At 35.4% G+C, this 21670-nt stretch overlaps 1 protein-coding gene across 1 annotated transcript in view; it reads right to left on the bottom strand.

Annotated features, from left to right (window-relative positions):
* The window catches only part of LOC108731662 (tyrosine-protein kinase-like otk), a 59263-nt gene extending 39023 nt beyond the window's left edge, over nt 1–20240 (bottom strand). Inside the window, exons 1-2 of the mRNA XM_018462081.1 lie at nt 20009–20240; nt 4800–5102 (exon numbers count right to left, since the gene is read on the bottom strand). Of these exons, the coding sequence (XP_018317583.1) occupies nt 4800–5102; nt 20009–20051 (346 nt within the window). The 5' untranslated portion in view covers nt 20052–20240. The remainder of the gene's footprint in view (nt 1–4799; nt 5103–20008) is intronic.
* Nucleotides 20241–21670: the final 1430 nt, after the last annotated feature.

The following is a 21670-nucleotide window of genomic DNA, read 5'->3' as shown; positions in this document are numbered from 1 at the left end:
TCCCTCTTTCAATATTCGCGAAATTATATTTCCAGCTAGAGAACGAAACCTCGGGCGTATGTGAATCATTAAAATGTGAACACGAGAACGGCAGTTCTGCCCGGTTACCGCGGACGCCATATCAGGCAGCGCGCGGTTCGAGAGCAAATTATCTTGCTTAATTAATGTCGCGCGGGCGAATAATTGGAGAGGGTGTGGGGGGAGGGGGGAAGCCGTAACTCGAACCATCACGAATCGATTTCTGCCTTCCTCTACGGAAACCCCCCTCCGTATCTCCGCGGAACTCCCCTTTATCGTTTTCCTCCTGTTCCCTCTCGAACCTGACTCCTTCCATCTCTTCTCTGTTTCACTCTGTTCGGTTCGTGTAATTTCTGCACACGAAGCGTTTGATCTACGCTTTTGCGGAGACGGGACGATTAAAAAATGCCATAGCGACGATGTTGCTTTGGCGGCGAGCCCTTCCTTCATTCTCTCTCAAAATCCCCCGGGCAATGATGACGAGGTCCACCATCGCCTCACGTCCCTTTGTTGACTAAGCAACGATGGTGTTGGCTGAACGACGGATTATATCGGTTTATCGGACCGATGCAGTCGCATCATTGAATAGTGAGTGTACACTTTATGAGGACTATACATCGCTACATACAACTCACCGATTTTCGTCTCGTCCTGGAAACTCTCGAGAGGAATATTTAACTCGCACGTCTCTGTACGGATAGTATAACACGCGTACGAATAAGTAATGAGCCATATTAATGTTCGTTAATACCGAGACGTCCGGTAATAAGTTCGACTAATTCGACGTTCGCCAAACAGCATTAGATATGAGCACGACTGCATTAAACTAAGTTCGTACTAATATAAGTTATGTATACGAGCGCCATTGCAACGCTTGATAGAGGAAGGAAGGATTAGAAGGTGCCCAACTGTTTATTTAAAAAAGTTCTAATTTAATAGATGGATCAGTTATATAGACAGACTTCAAGAATAAATTTAATATTTGATATTTGTAATAGCGATCCAATTAAAGAACTCACATAAAACTGATCTTGAGACATATAACCCTTTTACTTTTCATGATTTAATAATTAATTTTACAGAGAAAATTATAGATAATATAATCACATATATGCATAATAGTTTTCCAATCTTATGTTTTCCGGAAATGGTTTAAGAAGAGAGAATGATTATATAAAAAATCTAAATCGTTGAAATCTAAATCAATTAATCATTTTATAATAGAGGTTTAATAATGAAATTAATTAATTAAATAATTTTGAAACAAAAAAATGAAACATTAAGCGCACCTTTATGATTAATAAAATTAATCGACCATTTAAACTGTCTTTAAAATCTGTATATATGTCGTCTAAAATGTCTAATTAGTTTATTTAAAATAAAATTATTTAAAATAAAAAAGATCAGTTGATGAGTTAAGATCAGTTTGTAAAAACTGATTTAGGAATCTGATATATCTTATTAAACGTTATATATATAATATAAAAACTAAAAGAAGTCTTAATTTAGTCATCTTTTAGTCATCTTTTAGACGACTTTGTGCTCTGTATATACAAACACACATATAAATTAAGACCATATTAAAACTTATTAATACAACTTATTAAAAACTTATTAAGATTTAATTAAATTGTATAAATTGGACTCAAATAAGGTTCAATAAAGGCTTATTAAACTTAATAAGTTGTTAATATAAACTAATTAAAAGATGCAAAGGATAGTATACATTTATAAGGTTATATAAAATCTATATATAGAATTTTATTAAATCCTTATAAAGAATTTATAAGATTTTTATTAAGCTCTTTATTTAGAACATATTAATTTGTTTTTCGTAGGTAATTGAAAGGAATTAATCATTATCAAATTATTCAAATAAAACAATTATATCACTTTATATTCAGATAAGTAGACAAAAGTCATTTATTAGTTAAGTATTTCTCAGAATACTTAAAAAGAAAGGGTCGTTTACTCTTAGTCTCCATTTTCAATCCTTATATCTTTTTTCCAAATATTCTGTCACCAACTAAATTTTTAGAAAGAAACTCTTTTTACCCCTAAACACTAATTGTGGCATAAAAAATTTTATTAGAACCAGAGTCTCAAAAATTAAAAATAGAAATGCATAGGGGTCTCCTGACTTAATAAAGTTTAAAAAAAAAACATAATAAATGTTAAAAGACACCAAACGTCATCATATCTCTCAATTATTAATCGTAATTACGAATAAAATACAAATTACGATTCGTTTAGCGAATTCATAATTATATCAAAGCGATGATTATTTTTCGTAGCGAATATTTCGCGCAATTTAAAGCAGAAGTATATATATATATATATATATATATGGGAAACGCCGCGCGCGATAGAAAAAAAGATAAATTATTCTTTTGCGATATTTATGGGTAATAATTATCTCCTCAACGACGCTTGAATTCGGATAATCCTTTGTTATCGTATTTTGAATTCCAGTTGAAATATAATTTGCCTATATCATTTTGAGATCGTTAACGCGGAATAATATATGAGTCGACAGTTTGAATCATTTAAATATCGAGAAGCCGTATTTCTCGATTATTAATTTGAACCAGAAGAAATGAAATATTTTTAACGTACTTTTATTTCACATAATACGTTTAATATTCTATGATAGTCAAGTAATTTATTGTCTCATATCATTCTCTAAATTTTACTCTAATTTAAAGCGGTTCTTACAATTAGACAATCAATATTGTATACATATATATATTTAATATTTTGAATATTATTAATCGTTTGGAGGTTATATTGAACCTTTAGATTCTTTTGAACTGTTTAAATAAAGTACACGAAGAAAATTTTTTCTTAGAGTTTACCCTGAAATGATAGTCCTGAGATAATCGTATTTTGAAGAATTTTAATGTAAACCTCTTTCATTCATTAATAAAATTACAATAAAGTATACAATAAGTTTGATTAATTTTACTGAAGTGCATGGTAAAAATCTTTAATTAAAATATATTGTATTGTATCACAACTATCATATTTTTCAGGGTAAATTTAAAAAAAAATTCTCTCTATGTATCTATATAATATTATACACAATAATTGAGGAGAAGACTTCCAAAATGCAATAATATTGATTGTACAATAATATTGAGCGTTTAAAGATTCAAACGTAACTCGCTTTTTATCGAATTGAGAGCATGTGGACTCATAAAATGCGAATAAATTGCTATTTTAAAGAATTCGATATATTTGCTTATGTAGTAGTCATCGTTTCGAAAATCGTGATATATTAATCGTGTTTATCAACAATATATGTATTTTGTTAGTTTAATGAGTTCGAAATCCTGTTTGAAATTTCATTCATTGCGTTAATTGGTAAGATTCGCGAATGTCAAGTAGACCATAGAATTTATTATACTTTTTTCATTTATTTTCTTTTATTGTTCTGTCAAATATACAGCAACAAAATGCAAGTTGCGTGCAATTAACGTCGGAAGCGATTATTCTGGTAATTATTACGCGCAACTGTAATTAATTCTTGTAAATGTTATTTTACGTAAAAGCAATAAATAATGTAAAAAGAGAGAGATAAGCCTAAAAGGTAACGATAGACCAACGGTGGAATGTGTAAATGATGATTTTTTTATTAATTATTACATTTGTTACTTATGAAATTAGACATTTATCATAATAATTATACGCTACTTGTCAGCGTCTTTCACAGCGTCAAATTTTACATAATAAGGAAAATCCGTTTTATTTCTCACAATTAATATTGATCTCTAAATACAATTACTGAATCGTATTTCCAGATATCAAATTTTATTCTAACAATAAGTATCACGCACTTAAGCATGTTATGGAATTATTCGGAATGGATTTCGATCGAAATTGTTTAGTTACTCTCTAAATATCTAATATGTTTTCTAGAAAAAACGTAATCATCCCGACTAGAATCCATTCCAAACAGTTCCATAATACATGCAACAATGTAAGTATTATATTCCTAAAATTAATTTGAGTCCGTTGTCAGAGAGTACACTCATATATGTGTACGTGCTTCATATATATAAATTTGCACATTATTTTTCATGACGAGATAAACTGTAATTCATACATTTTCCTGTTACAACAGTTATTCAAAACTAGTACCGTCAAAACTCATACATATATGATATTTTAGATTTCAAGCAACGAATATGTTACAATATTGTATGAAAATAAATATTTATTTAAAAATACTCTTTGTAAATATAAGTTATGTATACAAATTAGTGTATTCAAATATATGAAAATGGTAATATATGATAATGGTAATATAAGAGTAATGTATATCAAATTTCAAATCCTTGTTGTATATTATGAAGCTATAATATATATATATAATATATATATATATATAAAACGAAATATTTGAAACCCGGATCAAAATATGTATATAATTAAAACTAAAAGCAAATAGTGTTATATTGACATAATGAATCACAAACATGCGCTGATATATTTAATATGCTAAAAGAGCAATTTTGCTGAATCTAGCTAAAAATTCAGCTAGATGCACATCTGAAAAATAATTTTGCTGGATCATCAAAACAATTAGGGAGGACTACAAAATTGCTAGCTAGAATATGAAAACATTTTATAGTATTGCTCATCGTGTTTAAGATTTTTGCAAAATTATTTTGATGGTCCAACAAAATTATTTGTATCTAGCCAATTATTATCTGTATCTAGCCAAAGTTTTAGATTCTTCAGCAAAATTGTTCTTTCAGTGTACGAATGATAAGACTTACATTGAACGTCGATCTTGGCGGGCGAGCTCTCGATCGAATAGCCAGTTTCCTCGTGTGTGGCCACGCAAACGAACTTCTCGCTGTCCAAGATTCGATTGACCCTAGTGATATAAAGATCACCCTCGACCTGATGCCTTCGCGGGCTAGGAGCGAGGGGCTGTCCGTCTATTTTCCACGAATATTTAACATGCGAGCTCGGCTGAGCTTCGCATCTCAAGCGAACTGGAAGTCCTTCGACAACCGAGTGTTCCGCGGGGCTCACCGAAAAGTAGAGATCGCCATCTTGGCCATAAGCAGGTGCCGCTATGAAAAAAAATAAATATCATCTTGTTAATAAAATATATCAATCAATCGATATAAATACACACATCGTAAATACTAAAAGTTCATCCAAAATCATAATTTAACTTTATTATTGTACTAAGGGCATAAAAATTCTTTCTTTAAATAAATATTAAATAAATTTTCCTTTCAAAAAATAAGTGTGAATAACAATAATTAACTACGTATCATCGTTCGTACGATCATCAATGAAAAGAGTATACATGCGTCCAATTTTATTGATTTATAGGAGATATGTGCATTCGTATGTACAAAGAAACGGGAACCGTTACGAAATGAGCGGCGTCGAGTGCATGGTGCAAGAGTAAAATACTCGTAACGTGAAACGTTCAAGCGGTATTTCTGTTCGTCGAGTGCCGAAAAAAGGAGATGAGAAAAAAGGCTAGATATGACTGGTAAAAATGTACAATATGACACACGTAGGTTCGTGATTCGCCAGTCTACGTCCGGCGAGTGTTGCGCGGATTTTGCATACACACAATGGCCGTACCAGTGTGGATTAAATCCTCTATACCGGGGCAAAAATCGATCGGTGTTTCTCTGCACCACGGTCGCCGGCTGGCAACACGTATGTATGTACGTTGCACCGCGTACGCTGACTGCACCCGTGCCGTACGCCGTCTCTCCTACACCATCGATCTCTCATTTACGCAACGTTATCACGTTTGTGGAAGTGTCTGGGAATAATTAATCCGCGGTCGCTATCGTGAAATATGTATCGCGCTTGTATTATAATATAAATACTTCATGCTCAAATTTTAGGAATTACGCTTATGGAAAATCTGTGCTTCTCTTCTGACCTTCAATCAAAGCCGGCTTTGATCATTTGTAGTATGCAACAGAGTTTGGCTACGAACGATTTTGTCAATATCCTGTGAGAGTACAAAGTTGGAAAATTTATGTTAAAAACACATTTCATATGTCCTACGATCTACTCAAATTTTTGTGTTAACAAGATAAATATGTTAGAAAATAACAAATATTATGTAAAAAAGTAACACAAAAAAGTAATTATTAACACAATTTATAAGCAAACAGGATATTTTTTAAATAAAATTAACATATTTATACGTTAAATTAACACGCATTTTAGTCATTTACCTTAAAATTTACGTTTTTATCTTAAAATTTAAAAATATATTTTTTTTATTATTTGAATACTTACTCATAAATTGTTATTTTGACACTAAGAAATATTGAATATCAATTGAACACAAAATATTTAAATAACATAATTACATTATATTAAATTAATTCGAATATGTTAAAAAATCAACATAAAATTTTAACAAGAACTTGAATGGACCGTTTTTAATACAAATACAAAATGTTTTTACTGTGTATGTATACTGTCTCCCTATATATACTATCTCACTCTAATTTAGGGACCTATTTTGTAACTCTTAACGACTGTAGCATTTCAATATGCGCAGCTTTTTCATCAAGTACAAAACCTGTGCAACGACACTATAACGTTACAATTATATTCATTAAGGGTTACAGAATAAACTTCTTAGATTGCTTCAGTCTGTAATTTTAATTAATTCTCCATCGCATATTAGACTTTAAAGGCACACTCAACTTTTTGATTGTAAATGCTAATAGATCAATTTCTATGATAGTAACAGTTTATTGTTAAAGTTTTTACAAGTGTGTAAGAATTTTTTTAAATATTTATATAGAATCCAGAACAAAATATAAAAATCTGCAGTAAAGTTGGAAAAGCTAGATTGCGGACGAAGAGTAAAAATTTCACATTGCTGACGGAGGATTAAGATTATAAAATGAAATAGCATACGTATAAGTAGAGTGAGATAATATATATATATAGGAAGACAGTATATATATGTACATGTGTACCCTCCGTTCTCGTCGAATTTTGGCAAAATCGTTCATGGCTAGACTTTATTATCGAGTCTCTAATTTATAGTAAACAATAGAGCGGTAAATTCGTGAAAGAGTAATGCGAGACGTTGCTGACATTTAAATCGCACAAACAAGTTGGTTTACTTATTTCTATCGCGCTGTTACGTTCAAATCTAACATTCACGATTGTTTTCATTGTCAACATTGTTACAGAATGCCGTCTTACTGAATATAAAATATAATAATAGTCTCTAACATTTGGCATATAATTTATTCTGACTAGTAACAAATGTTCCGTAGTGATCCTGAATACTATTTAACCGTCACACCGTGTGCGCTGGGAACCATAATGCGTGGTCATAAATCTATCAGAGAGCGAAACCCTGAGCTCTTTTATTTATCTTCGCGCGGACCATGCGAGTCTCCCCTATCTATAATTGTGGATCCAGATATTTCCTTTGGTATCATACCGCCACGATATGTTCTATGTTTTAAGTTTTATAACTGTCAAAAAGTGAAGAGTGCACACATCTGTGTACTTTACAAGCTTTCCCCTTGATTTAATAAACACAAACTTTGCGAAACCTGAAGTGAATGTACATACAAGCGGAAATAGAATTCAACAAGCACAGCTGTCATTAAATTACAAAAATTTAGTACGATGATTTTGATATGTGATCGATATGGATAATATTGACGTGACAATATTGATAGAATTACAAACAATACGTTATAATTAGAGTGACCAAGAGTCTCAAATTTTGCAGGACATCCCGATTTTTTACTCTTTATAGGGGTGTCTCGAAATAACTCTAAGCGGGACGCCATTTACCTTGATTTATCATATAACGTAAATTGACGTAAAATTCATTAGTATAAGAATAATATTAAGGATCTCTTTCTCACCAATCCCTTACTAAATTACCGACTGTTAACTTTAACTCGCAGTAATAGGTTATTATTCCATTTTATTATAATTGATGTTATTAATAAATAGATTCTTCATTTATCATAGTTATATATATATATCTTATCTATATGTATATCTATATATATATCCTCTCTCTCTCTCTCTCTTATCTATATGTATATCTTATTTAATTTGATTAGTTTTGTACGTAAGGTATTTTTATAACAATATTTTTGTTATAAAAATATATTTTTGTGTCCCGATATTTTAAGGTTGATATCCCAAAATTGGCTGATCAAGAGTTGGCCACCCTATGCATGAATGTAAGCATAAAAATATACATTTCTACGCCAAGTCTGCGGTCCATGTTTCGATCACAAAAGGCAATAGTATCCAAAAATATCGTTAGCTTATCATTCATTAGTTTCCCGACGAGAAATCAGAGAAGTTTCAACTAATACAGCAGACTTTACGACAGTACGGCGCCTTTTCAATGCGATCATTAAGCGATATCTCCGAATGCAGTTCGATGTCAATCTTTATCAGCAAGAGGAAAAAAGTAGTTGGAGGAAGAATTGCATTGCATCCTAAAAAAAGAATGCACGTTTACGCTAGTCTTGGCTTGGTTGCCGGTCGTGAAACCTCCGCGAGGAGTAAACACGACCGCTTTTACGACCTACTCTCGAGATTGGCTTCCTTCCCGAGAAAGAGAGCTAAATATCTGCTTCTCTTTTCTCTTACTCTTCTCCGCGCCGACGACAGCTGTAGCCGCATCGCTTTATAACGTTTACACAAGCGGTCCGATTTTTCAACTACATTGACCGATGCTGAGTGCTTGCACACGTTCAACATCTACACGGTGACACGTAGAATTGTCGACGGGTATAGCAGGGCAGTTGATGTAACGTGACGGATTTCAAAAGAGGTGAAGGAGACTTAAAGACCCATAAACATTAAAGATCAGAGAGAGCTCCGTTTTACGATGATGGTCAGAAAATCGCCTTTAACTGCTAATTAAATAAAATTACAATAATTTTTAATAAAAAATAATAGAATAAAAGCCTAGAAATTATTATAAATGAAAGCAAAATATCATCATTACATTTTGCATCTATAATATTCTTAAAAATATTTTATATATTGAAATAAATTAATAAATAAATAAAATTATCACTACATTTTAACTCTAATTTCGTAACGTATAAAAATCTAGAATTAATTAGCAAAAAGATTACAGTAGAATTAATCAAGTAACTTAAATATATTGCACTATCGAGATACTTTGGATTTTATCCTTTAATAATTCTAAGGATATCATGAGATAATGATAAAATGTATTTCTCTTATGCAAAAAAAAAAAACTCTTTCCGGTGAATCAAAAGCGACAAGAAAGTGACTCGTCTCGGCGCGGACGCAAGGGGTTGTTTTCTCATAACCGTCTGAGAGGTTTCATGAGCATAGTCTCTCTCATCGGAGCACTTCTTGATTATTATTCGCGGTACATAGCATACGGTCCCTCTTCCAGACGTCACAGGTCTGGAAGGGAGAAAGTTTGTGTCGGTAAAGGCGGAACTTGGCTCGTTATACTGAATATCGAATCCTTTTCCTGATGTGTACACGCGACCCCAGTAACGACAATCTTTTAAATCGAAAGATTGCTTTTGGAACCGTTAAAAAGTTTTCACATTTCCATAAAATTATCCGTAGTAAGATTAAATCAGATAAAATGACAATTCGGCTTAAGTGCATCCGTGCTGCGATTGGAATCTTAATAACAGTCGATCTTTCGATAAAACATGTGAAATCAAGTTACGAGTTGCTAATATTGATATGTGTGATCATCTTGGTATGTGTACAGACCATTCCTCTCTATTAATCCTACATTACTTATTCATATGATATTTTAACGTAATTATTCGCGCGTGTGTGGGGCACTTCTGACATTTCCATTATTATATTTCAATTTTTATTCTCTTTAATGATCTGACAATTAAACATGTAACAATTAAAAATTGTTCTATCCTTTAGATAAAGAGATAAATAGTTTTTTTAATTTAAAACAATTTACATCAAATATGTGTGTAGATAGCATTCAGTATATACATTTAGTGAATTTATAAAATTAAAATGTCCGAAACAACCTACGCGAGTAATAAAAGTTATATATAATCAAGTTAATCGTATTGATATTTTAAATATTGGTTTTAAATTTGATTAATAATTATATTTTATATATTATTATATGCAAAGTTTTGTAATTGCATATAAAATCCTGTAAAAAAAATAACTTGAGAATTCCCGGATTTTTTCCACGTATTTTTGTTCAAAATTCCAAGTAAGAGATTAAAACATTTTTTAATGAAAATTTGAAATAAATTGGAGTGTAAAAAGTAACGCAAACAAACTATATTGTAAATTAGTAGAAGATAAGAGATTCCACGAGATTACATCTATCACTTTCCACAACTGGAGTTACGAAACCTAAAATAGTATATAAAGATCACTGCATATAATATCAGTGAGGTATTCTGTTCTGCTGAATTCTGCTGAACAATGTATGATTTCTATTGTTATCCTAATTCTATTGTTATCCTAATTTTCTTTATAAAAACTCGAGAGACAACATACGAGAATGTACGTGAATATACACGGATGTGTATGCCATATTCGTTGCTAATCAATTATCAATATTTTGCATAAAAAAAAATTATCAAAGAAATAATATTTTCAGAAAGATAGTATTTAAATTTAAAAATAAAATTTTTAAAATGTCCTTGAGTACAGATAGAATTCTATGAAAATCCCTAACACACACTCTCTCTCTCTCTCTCTCTCTCTCTCTCTCTCTCTCTCTCTCTCTTTCTCTTCCAATGATAAAAAAGAAATCCCCCGAAAATTCCAGGTTTTCCAGGTTTCTCCAGGTATTATATAATTTATTATATCTTATTGTTAGGGGCGAATTTCTTATAAATACGTGCAAACACAAACAGAACAATAGTAATATTTATATATCGAACCCTTCTAATTTCCCAAAAGATTCTCGCAGTGTTTCTCTTCCCCTAGCAGTAGAAACTTCCTGTATCAATTAGAACGACTCCCAACGCGGATATATGCAACGCACGCGAATGCATAATTCATTGCGTGCACGTAGAATGCGTACTTTATCACGCGGTTCGCAGCCGGTAAACCGCACGGACATGAATTATGCGCGGGTCATCATTTAGGACGAAACTCGCGCGCGCGTGTGAAAGAAAAAAATTCACCCTCCCACCCCCTTTCGTATCTCAACCGATCCTACAACACCCCCTCATATCATCCGCGCGTACGAATCGCCGATTTCACAGGGCATGCCGAATAAGGAGATAACCACTATCTAAAATATTGTCTACGTGATAATCACAGATTACATGATTTCATTCGATTTCATCTGATTACAAACAATTTCCTTCATTTCATATGAAGCCATGTTATAAAATAAACGATTTTATCTAATATTACACAATGATGATTTCTCGTGATTACATATGTAATTATCGGATTATATATACATGAAGATTTCATATAAATTTTATTATGATTTCAGGAACATTGTACTATTACATTAAGTGATTATCCTCTCGATACCGAGGGGGGTTTCAAGCATGTCACGGTCTTTACACGAGACACTGTTAGGTACAAATAATTGTGTTCACCGTTCCGCCTTCTAGATATTTTGAGTACCATAAAAAGTTCACGCTCTCTTAGGACGCTCTCGCGGATTTGATGCTGAGAGCCGCTGCTCCCGAGAAGCTGTGCTGAGACATAAACGCGTATACACAAGACGCGTTTATTAAAAGAAAAAAAGAAAACAGGAAGTACAGAAGGATAAAAAGAAGCAAAAGCAAGGAGACGCGAGAACCCAGCGAACACTGACGCCCTTTTAGCGAGGGTAAAGTGCAACCGTTTGCTCTTGCCCCGAGGAAATGTGCGGGAAGAGTAAAAGAGAAAGAGAAATAAAACGCTGATGACGTGCTCCGAAACGATGAACACAAGCACTGTTATTTTCTCAAGAATCCGCTTAACCAGTTCACTCGGTAATGACTTATATACGAGCGAAAAGAAGTGCCAGAACTATATGTTTTTGTGGCCGCCATGTTGGATCCACTATTTTGAATTGTTCCCTGGATTCGTCACCAGCGATAAAAAAAATCCTTACAGATAAACTTCCATGTAATATACAAAATAATTGTTTCCACCAGTTTTGGCAAAAAACATTAATTTTGGATCCAGTAAATTGGTTAATTGAAGCTTAGATACCCTGTAGAAATTTCATGCATCTTTCGAGTAGTACTGGATAGTTATATTAACTCTGTCTAATAACTGAGAAGTGAAATTACTTAGGATCCCTATCAAGATGTAACGCTTTGCCTGCAATTACTACGAACAAAATATGTGCAAATCTGAATCTATTGAACAAAAAGAGACAATAAATGGACTACGCAGTATTTTAATTAATGACAATCTATTAATACTAAACAATAACTAGACAAGTCTACGCAAATCACACATATAGGGTGCTGTTCATTTAGGGTGGATTCCACTTAACGCCCGCAACGCTCACATCCATCATCTCATCCTTGTTTAATATTTGATGACAAGAAGGATGAAACGATACTCGCGAGTATTGCGAACGTTAAGTGGAACGCACCCTTAATGACACAAATCGATACAAACATCATTCTATCTTTCTTGACATTCAGAGAAACAAGATGAATAATAAAGATAAAAAGATACTTGTGTCGACTTGTGTCACCAAAAGAAAAGTGTTTATTTTTATCAGAAAAATTGCTTAAGTCACTGAATAAAACTCTATTATATTTTTGTCCATTTCCTACGCGATATTGTTACGACTGATAAGAATACAGTAACATTAGATGGTAACATTTCTATCATTACTATCGTTTTCTGCAGATCAAGTACAGAATTTATTTTTAACTCGCAAATACGATAGATAAGATTGAATAATAAATAAGCAGTCTACCCCTCAAAAGAAAAAGATAACCATCAGTTTTCATTCCTACCTGCTTACTCGACTCTCTGCTGGTCAAACGAATCGCGAAAACGATTGGAAACAAAGTTACCGCGTTGCAAAGTAACTGTTATACAATGACGTTCTATGGAAAAATACAGGAAAGAAAGGGAAGCCAGATCTATTCGCGATTCCCATTCACAGAAACCAGTCAAAAGAAGAATTCATTCGATAGGAGAAAGAACGAGAGATTCGATACGAGTGTGAAATGTACCATTTTTGAAGTAAGTATGCATAATGACAATATGAGCGAATGAATTTCAAAGAATCCGCTGTCGTCGATTGGGAACTTTGTTCTCTCTTTGCTCGCTCTTCGAAATATATTACCCGAAATATATTTCCCGAGCGCTATCGCAGAGGTCATCAAACGCTCGCGCTTTGAATCGCCGTGACCTCGCAATCGACGAGGGAAAAGACGTCGGGGAGAGACGAGAAAGGCGTGTTTCCTGCCGAAAGATGAGCCGGAATTTTAGTATCTCCCACGATAGAAGGTTTATCTTACGATTCCACGTGCGGACGGGACGACAAACGCCGGATGAAGTTCTCTTTCCGAGAAAATTGCGGCCTCCAATGGGCGTCCTCAAGATAACATCAATTCGAGATATCTCGAGTCCGCGCTGTCAGACGCTCGTTAGCTAGCTGCGTCTGTGCAACGTCTTTCTCTGCTGATTAAAAGACGTAATCGTTTACGAGGTATTTCAGTTTGTGAAAATGAACAAAAAATTTTTAGAAGTATGTGTGTGTATATATACGTGCGCAAAAAAAAAAATGACGTATTAACAGTATGAACCAACAGCAGTTTAATCGAAAACGATTTTGTTAATTCAATGATACACTAAACAAAATTTATTAAATTTTAATAAATACTTGTTTGAATAGTACTAAATATTTATTAAATACAAACATATTTATTTGGAATCATTAATTTGATTTAAGTATCACTTTTTTATTGAATAAATATTTATTAAAATTTAATAAGTTTTTTATTTTAATATTAATTAAATAAATAATAATTCATTAAAACAAGAATATCGTACATTTATTTCATTTAGACTGTCATTGAATTAACAAGACGTTTTTCTCTGCTGTTTAAAACACCTAGTCGTTTTATTAATATAATTTTTTCTGTGGGCGAATATAATATGCGCGCAAAAAAAAAAAAGAAAAAACATGTGCGAGAAATGTAAAAGACGTGGCGAGTTCTTGAGATGCTCGAAAAATAATTGGATTGAAATTGTAAGTACACTCAATGCGCATCCGCGCATTTCGTGTCGCAACTGCAGTTCCAACGCGTCCGAGAGTATGTGCGCGTGTCGCGGCTGGCGTCTCCAAAAAAAGAACGTCGGTTTCGTTCTTTATACATGTTACGCGCCACCCGCGTCTTTATTATAGCATCTCTTTCTCTCTTTGTTTCTTTCCGGAGTCGTTTCAGCAGCCCGTGGGATCAAAGGGCTAATATGATTTCTCTCTCTCTTTTTCCTCTGCCGCTCCCTGCAGCGAGACACGCGTACGCTACGTCACGCAACGACTGAACGAGAAGAGAAAGAATGAACAAGAGGCTAATAACCCGCGAGCGGGAAGAAGACGAGAAACGCGCCGCGAGTAATCGCGCAGCACGCTGAATAACATTCGGCGTATAAAATAAACGCGCGCGCCGCGCCGGTCGCGTACAAAGGGCTCTTAGTGGCGAGCGGTGTAAAAAAAGCCGTCGTTCGCGGGAGAGGGAAGTAGACGAGCCGGCAAGAAACGAAGGAGGAGAGCGAAAGAGAGCCCGGACCTCATCGACGAGGACGAGAAGAGGACGATGATCGCGCGAGCGGGCGACGCGGGGGGCCGTGCCCTCCCAGTCTTCTTTTCAGAGGGTACGGGACGTCTCCCGAGCTCCTGCGGTCCCGGTTCTCGTCCGTAACTCGAGACGTGTAATTAGGAGCACCGGACCAAGATGAATGGCCAAGTGCCGGTGAGTGGCGCAGCCCTGGACGAGACGAGTGAAAGAGCAGAGAGAAAGATGAAAGGAAGAGAGAATGAGAGATATCCACCGAGGGGTAGCAACCACGGGGCACCATAGCGTACTCGAGAGTTATCTCGTACATTGCACGCACTCCCGTTTTCACTTCCTCTCCCCTTTCAACTTTGGTGGTGGCCGATATTGGATACAGATGTATATACCGACGTAATACCGCACGGCAACCACCTCTTCCTCCCGTCCCTCCCCCACCCCCGATGTGCGCTGAGTCTGCGTACACTCGTCGCTTTTCGTATAGGTGTGCGCGGCTATCGAACCGGTTCCTCCTCTTTGAGAGGAGAGTCACCGTCATGGTGGAGAGCCAGCATCCTTTCCTCACTACTTGGATCCCGTCTCGTCGTCGAGTCCTCATGAGAATCGAAGGAGGATCCGCGAGGAGGACACAAATTGGAAAGTTCCGATTAAATGAAGGAATATTATGTCTTCTTTTTTTCCTCACAACTCTTCGATTTGCGTTGCAGAGAAGGAGATGGTACAATAAAAAAAATGTTGTTTTCTTCATTTCTCTTCCTTTTCTCACCCTTTTTGAAAAACGTGAGAGAGAGATACCTGAGTTGAATAGAAAATGACAGCCAACAATAGGATAACAGGTTTTTAATAAATTCAAAGTCTAGAATAAAATGAACTTGAAATAATTTTTAATCCCACTTACGAATTCAGTGAGAAAAGAATAACAAGTGTGAAAAACCTCTTACAGCATAGACCTTCAAGGGACGTCCTAAAGACTGCAAAGACAGAAGACCTTCCTACGTTCTAAGGACGTTCCTCCAAAATATCTCTCGGATAAAATGTGATGATTAAGCCAGTACCCCGATTCTGTTTGGCACACAAAAAGCAGTAAAACGTAAACAGTAAGCGAATTGGCCAATCACAGTAGAGATCATAAGGCTATAACGTAAACAATAGACCTGTTCTTTTTGGCTGAACTTTTGCCACCATTCATCTTTCTTCCTCTTCTTTCCTCCTGGAGAGAAAAGGAAGAAAGATGAATTGGCCTAATAGTGAATCCAACATAATGGTTTCTTTACTGCTTACGTTTTACTGCATAAGTTTCTTTTGTGTGCCGTGGCCCTAACTCTTAACGATAGTGTTGATATCGTTATATGTTGCTTGAAATTCTCAAAAATTTTTCCCATCTAAAATGAAGTAAATATATATTGTATTTAGACGTTGAAGGGAGAGAAAGTGAAGACGCTGAGTGTAAAAAGTGGAAGCAACGCGATAGATTGTCGTTACGCAGGTATTATGCGTCGTCTACAATACACGGAATAAGAAGTAAGAGTAAGAAATTGACCAATCACAGTCGATTATTCTTCTCACACTCGACTGTGATTGGTCTTCTCTTATTCCTTAAGAATTTCTCTTATTTCTTACTCCATGTATTGTAAACGACGCATTATACATACATGACAAAAAAGTTGTGCAACGACAATATTAATGACACTGGGTGTTTTCTATTTGGTAAAGTGTCGTTTTATCTTTATTACTCTCCGAATGCCAAGAAAAGTAGAATGATGTTTGTGTCACTAATGCCTATTTCTATCAATGTAGCACAGAAAAAATGCTATGGTTGCCACAACTGGAAATAATGATCATTTTCACCCATCAATATATTTGGTTGTAAAATGGACATATCTTAACAGCCATAACTGTTATCACAATCGTACTTTAGTTCTTATAACCAAAAAATGTAATGATGGGTGATTTTCGGTCGTGGTAATTGTAGCCGTTTTTTCCGTGAGATTAATTTGAATCAGTTCAATTTACTCTTCATCTTTTTCTCATTCTTATAATCAAAAAAAGAAGTTAGTTGAACCGAGATTAAAATTAAACTATATTAATAGAAACGGATATAAATGAAAGTACCAATTAAACTGTCGTTAAAAGTTACAGAATCGGAGTACTGGAAATTGTCATTTTATCACGAAATCATTCGAGCTTGTTTTCAATCATATGTAATATTTGCTATTCCGTGACTCTCTATACACTTGTAAAGTAGTGTTAATAAAAACAGTCGTTATAAAGCCAATGAATAATCTCGATGTGTGAACAATGTTGTATGCGCAAAATAATAATAGTAATCACTAATCTCTCATCAAGATATAAATGCGAAAATAACAAGCATGTATAAAAAGATAGTTTCTTTGGCGCACGCGAGATCAAATGTCCTTTGCAGGACATTTTAAAATCTTTTTATGCATCATTCGAGATAATGTTAATCGTACGCTTAAAAAGCAGACTGGTAACAACGAAATATTTTACTCGGCGAGTTACGCGATTTTATCGCGAAATAACAGTGTGCAACGAGCATGTAACAATGTTCTCGGCATAACGTATCGCGCTGATGCATTCGCCAGATACTCTCGCGGTTCTTCGCGCACGAAATGATACCCTTTCCGCGATATCTGACCGCGTAACTTCAAATCAACGGGTCTCGGTTTTCTCTGAATCAATGACTGCGTTCAGTAGAAAAAGCAGCTTTGCAACTGTTGTAAAATTCTTTAATATGATTGGTCTTGCCCTTAGTTCCTCATTGGATCTAAATGTATAAACCAATCATATTCAAGAATTTTACAACAGTTGCAAAGCTGCTTTCTCTGCTGAACGCAGCCACTACTTAGCATCGTAAAATCTCCGACAATTGTAGGAGATTCGGAGGGGCAAAAAGTTGGTTTCCCTTACAGAACAGAAACTGCAGCAGCATTAGGACTGGTATTTATAGTCGATTCTTATATTTGAGACTGTCTTAACTACAGTCTTAAAATGTATAATAAACCAATCAGAGGGTTGTATTAAGCCAAAAATATATAAAAAAAACATAAGATAGTAACACGTAAGCAGTAAGCGAATCGGCCAATCACAGTAGAGAACTACTTTACGTTCTCTATTGTGATTGGCCGATTCGCTTATTCCTTAAGTTTTATTGCCTAAGGATTTGAGCACAAAAATTGTCGTAACGGTCGTAACGTTTATTTAGAGACTTAAGTTGTAGACGTAAGTAACGCATAAACTTTGGCGTATGACATATGACTTATTGCCGCGTCTCCAAGAGACGGCAATAAGTCGTACGTCATACGCCAAAGTTTGTGCGTTACTTACGTCTACAACTTAAGTCTCTTAGGTCTACAACCAGTCGGGAGACTGGTTGTCGTATGTCGTGCCGTAAAAAATTAACCAATCATGGTCGATTGTTTTTTTTTTCATATTCAACTGTGATTGGCTAATTTCTTACGGCACGACATAACGTCTCCCGACTGGTTGAAGACTAGGCCTAAATAAACGTTACGACCGTTACGACAATTCTTGTGCTCAGACCCTTACGCTTATTGCTTTAGTCTTATTGCCTGTTGTTTTTTTATGTGTTTCTAGCTTTAGCGCAGGCCTGTCCAATTTGAGCTCCGGAGCCAAAATGCAAAGCCAGAATAATTCAATGTGAATAAGATTTTAAGAACTATAAAGTGTTGATAAGCGTCACTCCAGATGCGTATTAACACTTTACAATCCCCGAAATCTTATCATTTTTTTGCGTCGATGGCATTGCATTTTGGCTCCGGAGCTCAAATTGGACAGGCCTGCTTTAGCGTTTTAAAACATTAAGGCTGCCGCGCACACTTTCCGTTACAGTAATTGTAAAACGTATCGTAAGAATTAGCCAATCACAGTCAGGAATTATCAAAAATTTTCATCTGATTGACTAATTCTTACAGTATTACGGAAAATCGTGCGGTGATTTAAAGGATCATTTATACTGATTATAATCTGTTAACTTATGCCACAACCTGTAAAAATTGATCAATCACAGTCGAATGAGAGGAGGATAATCGATTAGGATTGGTCAATTCTTACAGATTACAGCAAGTGTAAATGATCCTCTCTCTCTCTCTCTTTACTTAAGACGATCTTGAAATTAAAACTGAAGGGGTAATTGCTTAATGTAATCGTGGGACCGAGTCCTCAAAATTATTATAAAATTTTACCAAATAACTTCATATGTAGTGAAGAAAATTATTTGTAATCAGATGAAATTATATGAAATCATGTAATCTGTGGGACAATATTTCAACTAGTGGTTACTCCTTCGATTAAAACAAACTATGAATACCGCTCAAGGTTTGCTGGTATTTTTTGCGCTCAGCATCTTCGCTTTCTCTCTCTTCAATACCCGAATATATATTCATTTCATTTTAAGTGCAGACATTTTTGGGGATTTTAAGCATCGTGAACAGACTTATTAATTACGTTCAGTAGAGAAAAACTGATTAATGAATGCTAGGTGCATGATTCTTTAATATGATTGGTTCCTACAATTCGATCCAGCAAAGAATTAAAGGCAATGTCTGTGTTCAGCAGTTTGCAACTATTGTAAAATTCTTTAATATGATTGGTTTATACATTTAGATCCAGTAAGAAACTAAGAGCAATACCAATCACATTAAAGACTTTCACAACAAAGTAGAGCCGCTTTCTCTGCTGAACGCAGCCATTCATATTAAAAAGAATCACTGAACGCTCATTAATAAGTTTTCTCTGCTGAACGCAACGATCGCTGTAACGTTTGTAATAATGTCGCTGTAATATTATCGCTGGAACGATCTGTGCTGTACGAGTCGTGACCGCTTCGAAAGGAGCCTGTGATTTTTTCCTTTCTTTTTTTTTTTCTTTACGGAGTCAAATCGCCCAGTCGGGCCAAGGCGCGCGATTCAGACTCAATTAGCCATAATTACAATGTCGGCCGGTCAGAAAAGGAAGAAAGGGAGAAACCGCGCGCGGAGCGGCAACCGGTCGGAGCTGGCTGGGAAGATCGCGAGACGATCGGCGCGGGATCCCAAGGGGGAGGAGAAGGAGGGAGATGCGCCGTTACGGAAACTTCGATCGGCTCTCTTTCCTCCGCGTGATTCACCCCGACAGACGGGCAGACAGACCCGCGGCGAGTAGCGGGGGGAGGGAGGGAAGAGCCCCCGGTACGCTTACGCTACTCCGTTCGGTGCGGTACTTACACACGCAGGCGAGCAGAGCCAGTAGAGCCGCGATGCGCCGCATCCTCCTGGATCAACCGAAAATAACGTTCCACAATCGTTATCGCGCGCGAAAGAAAAGAGACGGAGAAAGAGAAAATAAACACCCCGTGACCGTGCGGCGAAATTCACGTCGCGATCATTTTCACGGCTGATCTGCGGTAACTGTGCATAAACGACGTTTACGGGAGACAAAATCGAACGAGAAACGACCGGCGCGAAGAGACGCGCGATACTGCTGCGATAAACCCACGCCGGCGCGAAGCGACCTCTGGACCTGGATGCTCTCGGTTCACCTGGTCGGTCAACGTGATTGCTCGCGTCGCCGCCAGAGAACGTAATCTGTCGGTTATACAATCCTGGAGAGATAAATAGATAATAAGTTTATCGCGTTTTTTTTTTTTCACGCTTTTTGCACTCAGCATCTTTAAGGATCGTTTATACACGCCGTGATCTGTTAATTTATGCCGTAAGTAGTAAAAAATTTATTTACTATTCACAGTCGAACGTGAAGAGAATGAAATCGATTAATATTCTCCTCATGTTCGACTGTGAATAGTCAATTTCAATTGTTTCATCTCGGAATACTTACAAAAATATCAATTAATTATAAATTGGGATTTATGTTAAATATTGCTGCGATTAGTTTAGTGCATATTTTTCCTTTCCAATTATTTAGGTATTTTAATGTTATTTTTAAATTAATGTAAATCAACCGTTTTTAACAACCATTTAAATACTACGTGAAGTTAGCAATCGGTTTTAATAGATACCTCAAGAATCATCGTCACATTCGTCACTTATCGCAAATTAAGCCGGCAACAAACGATGCTTGTTTTCTTACTGGACTATTGATAGCTGAATTAAATTCAATCTCCCGCATAAAATATACTACTAGTGCAATAAATAAATTCGGATGTGTAATAGTGGTGGAGAAAATTTCATTAAAATTACACTGAAATTTTATTGTGAAAATAAGTATTATTTAAATTAGTTCTAGAATTTATAAAGAAAACTTTTTGTTACTATAATTTTATCGTGTATCCTCTGAAATATGATGCTAATCAATAATATTTATTTTCACAATAAAGTTTCAGTATAATTTTAATGAAATTTTCTCCACCAACTGTTACACTATTCGAATTTACTTATTGCACTATATTTTTATGCGGGCTTGCCATCGTATTGAATGCTGATAGTTCATCTGTTCGACTTGCTTACACTTTTTACACTCAGCATCTTCGCTTTCTCTCTTTTCAGCGCCAAATATATCTATCTCATTTTAAGTGTAAAAAATGTAAAAAAGGGTAAGCAAGTCAAACAGACTAACTATCAGTACCGCCGCCAATATAATGGCAAGATTCTAATCCAACTAGCAATCCAGGTAGCAGTTCGGCAGGAAAACAAGCATCGTATACAGCTGATTTTAATTTCGAAGTATTTCAAATTATCTCAGATTATGGCTGCGGTCCACTCGACGCTACAAACGCATTCGCTTCGAAGCATTCTTTGATTAGTCAATTCGTAAAATTCTTTGTTCCGATTGGTCGCTCAAACGCTTCGAAGCGTTTGTAGCGTCAAGTGAACCGCAGCCTATTTCAGATCGAATGTGCCGCCGTCCCGCGTGCCGACCGGCCGCCATGA

Source organism: Mycetomoellerius zeteki, unplaced genomic scaffold (assembly GCF_001594055.1).
Source record: "Mycetomoellerius zeteki isolate Tzet28-1 unplaced genomic scaffold, Tzet1.0 scaffold135, whole genome shotgun sequence".
NCBI lineage: Eukaryota > Metazoa > Arthropoda > Insecta > Hymenoptera > Formicidae > Mycetomoellerius > Mycetomoellerius zeteki.
The sequence above is the reverse complement of the archived record's forward strand: the minus strand, read 5'-3'. Positions and strand labels throughout refer to the sequence as shown.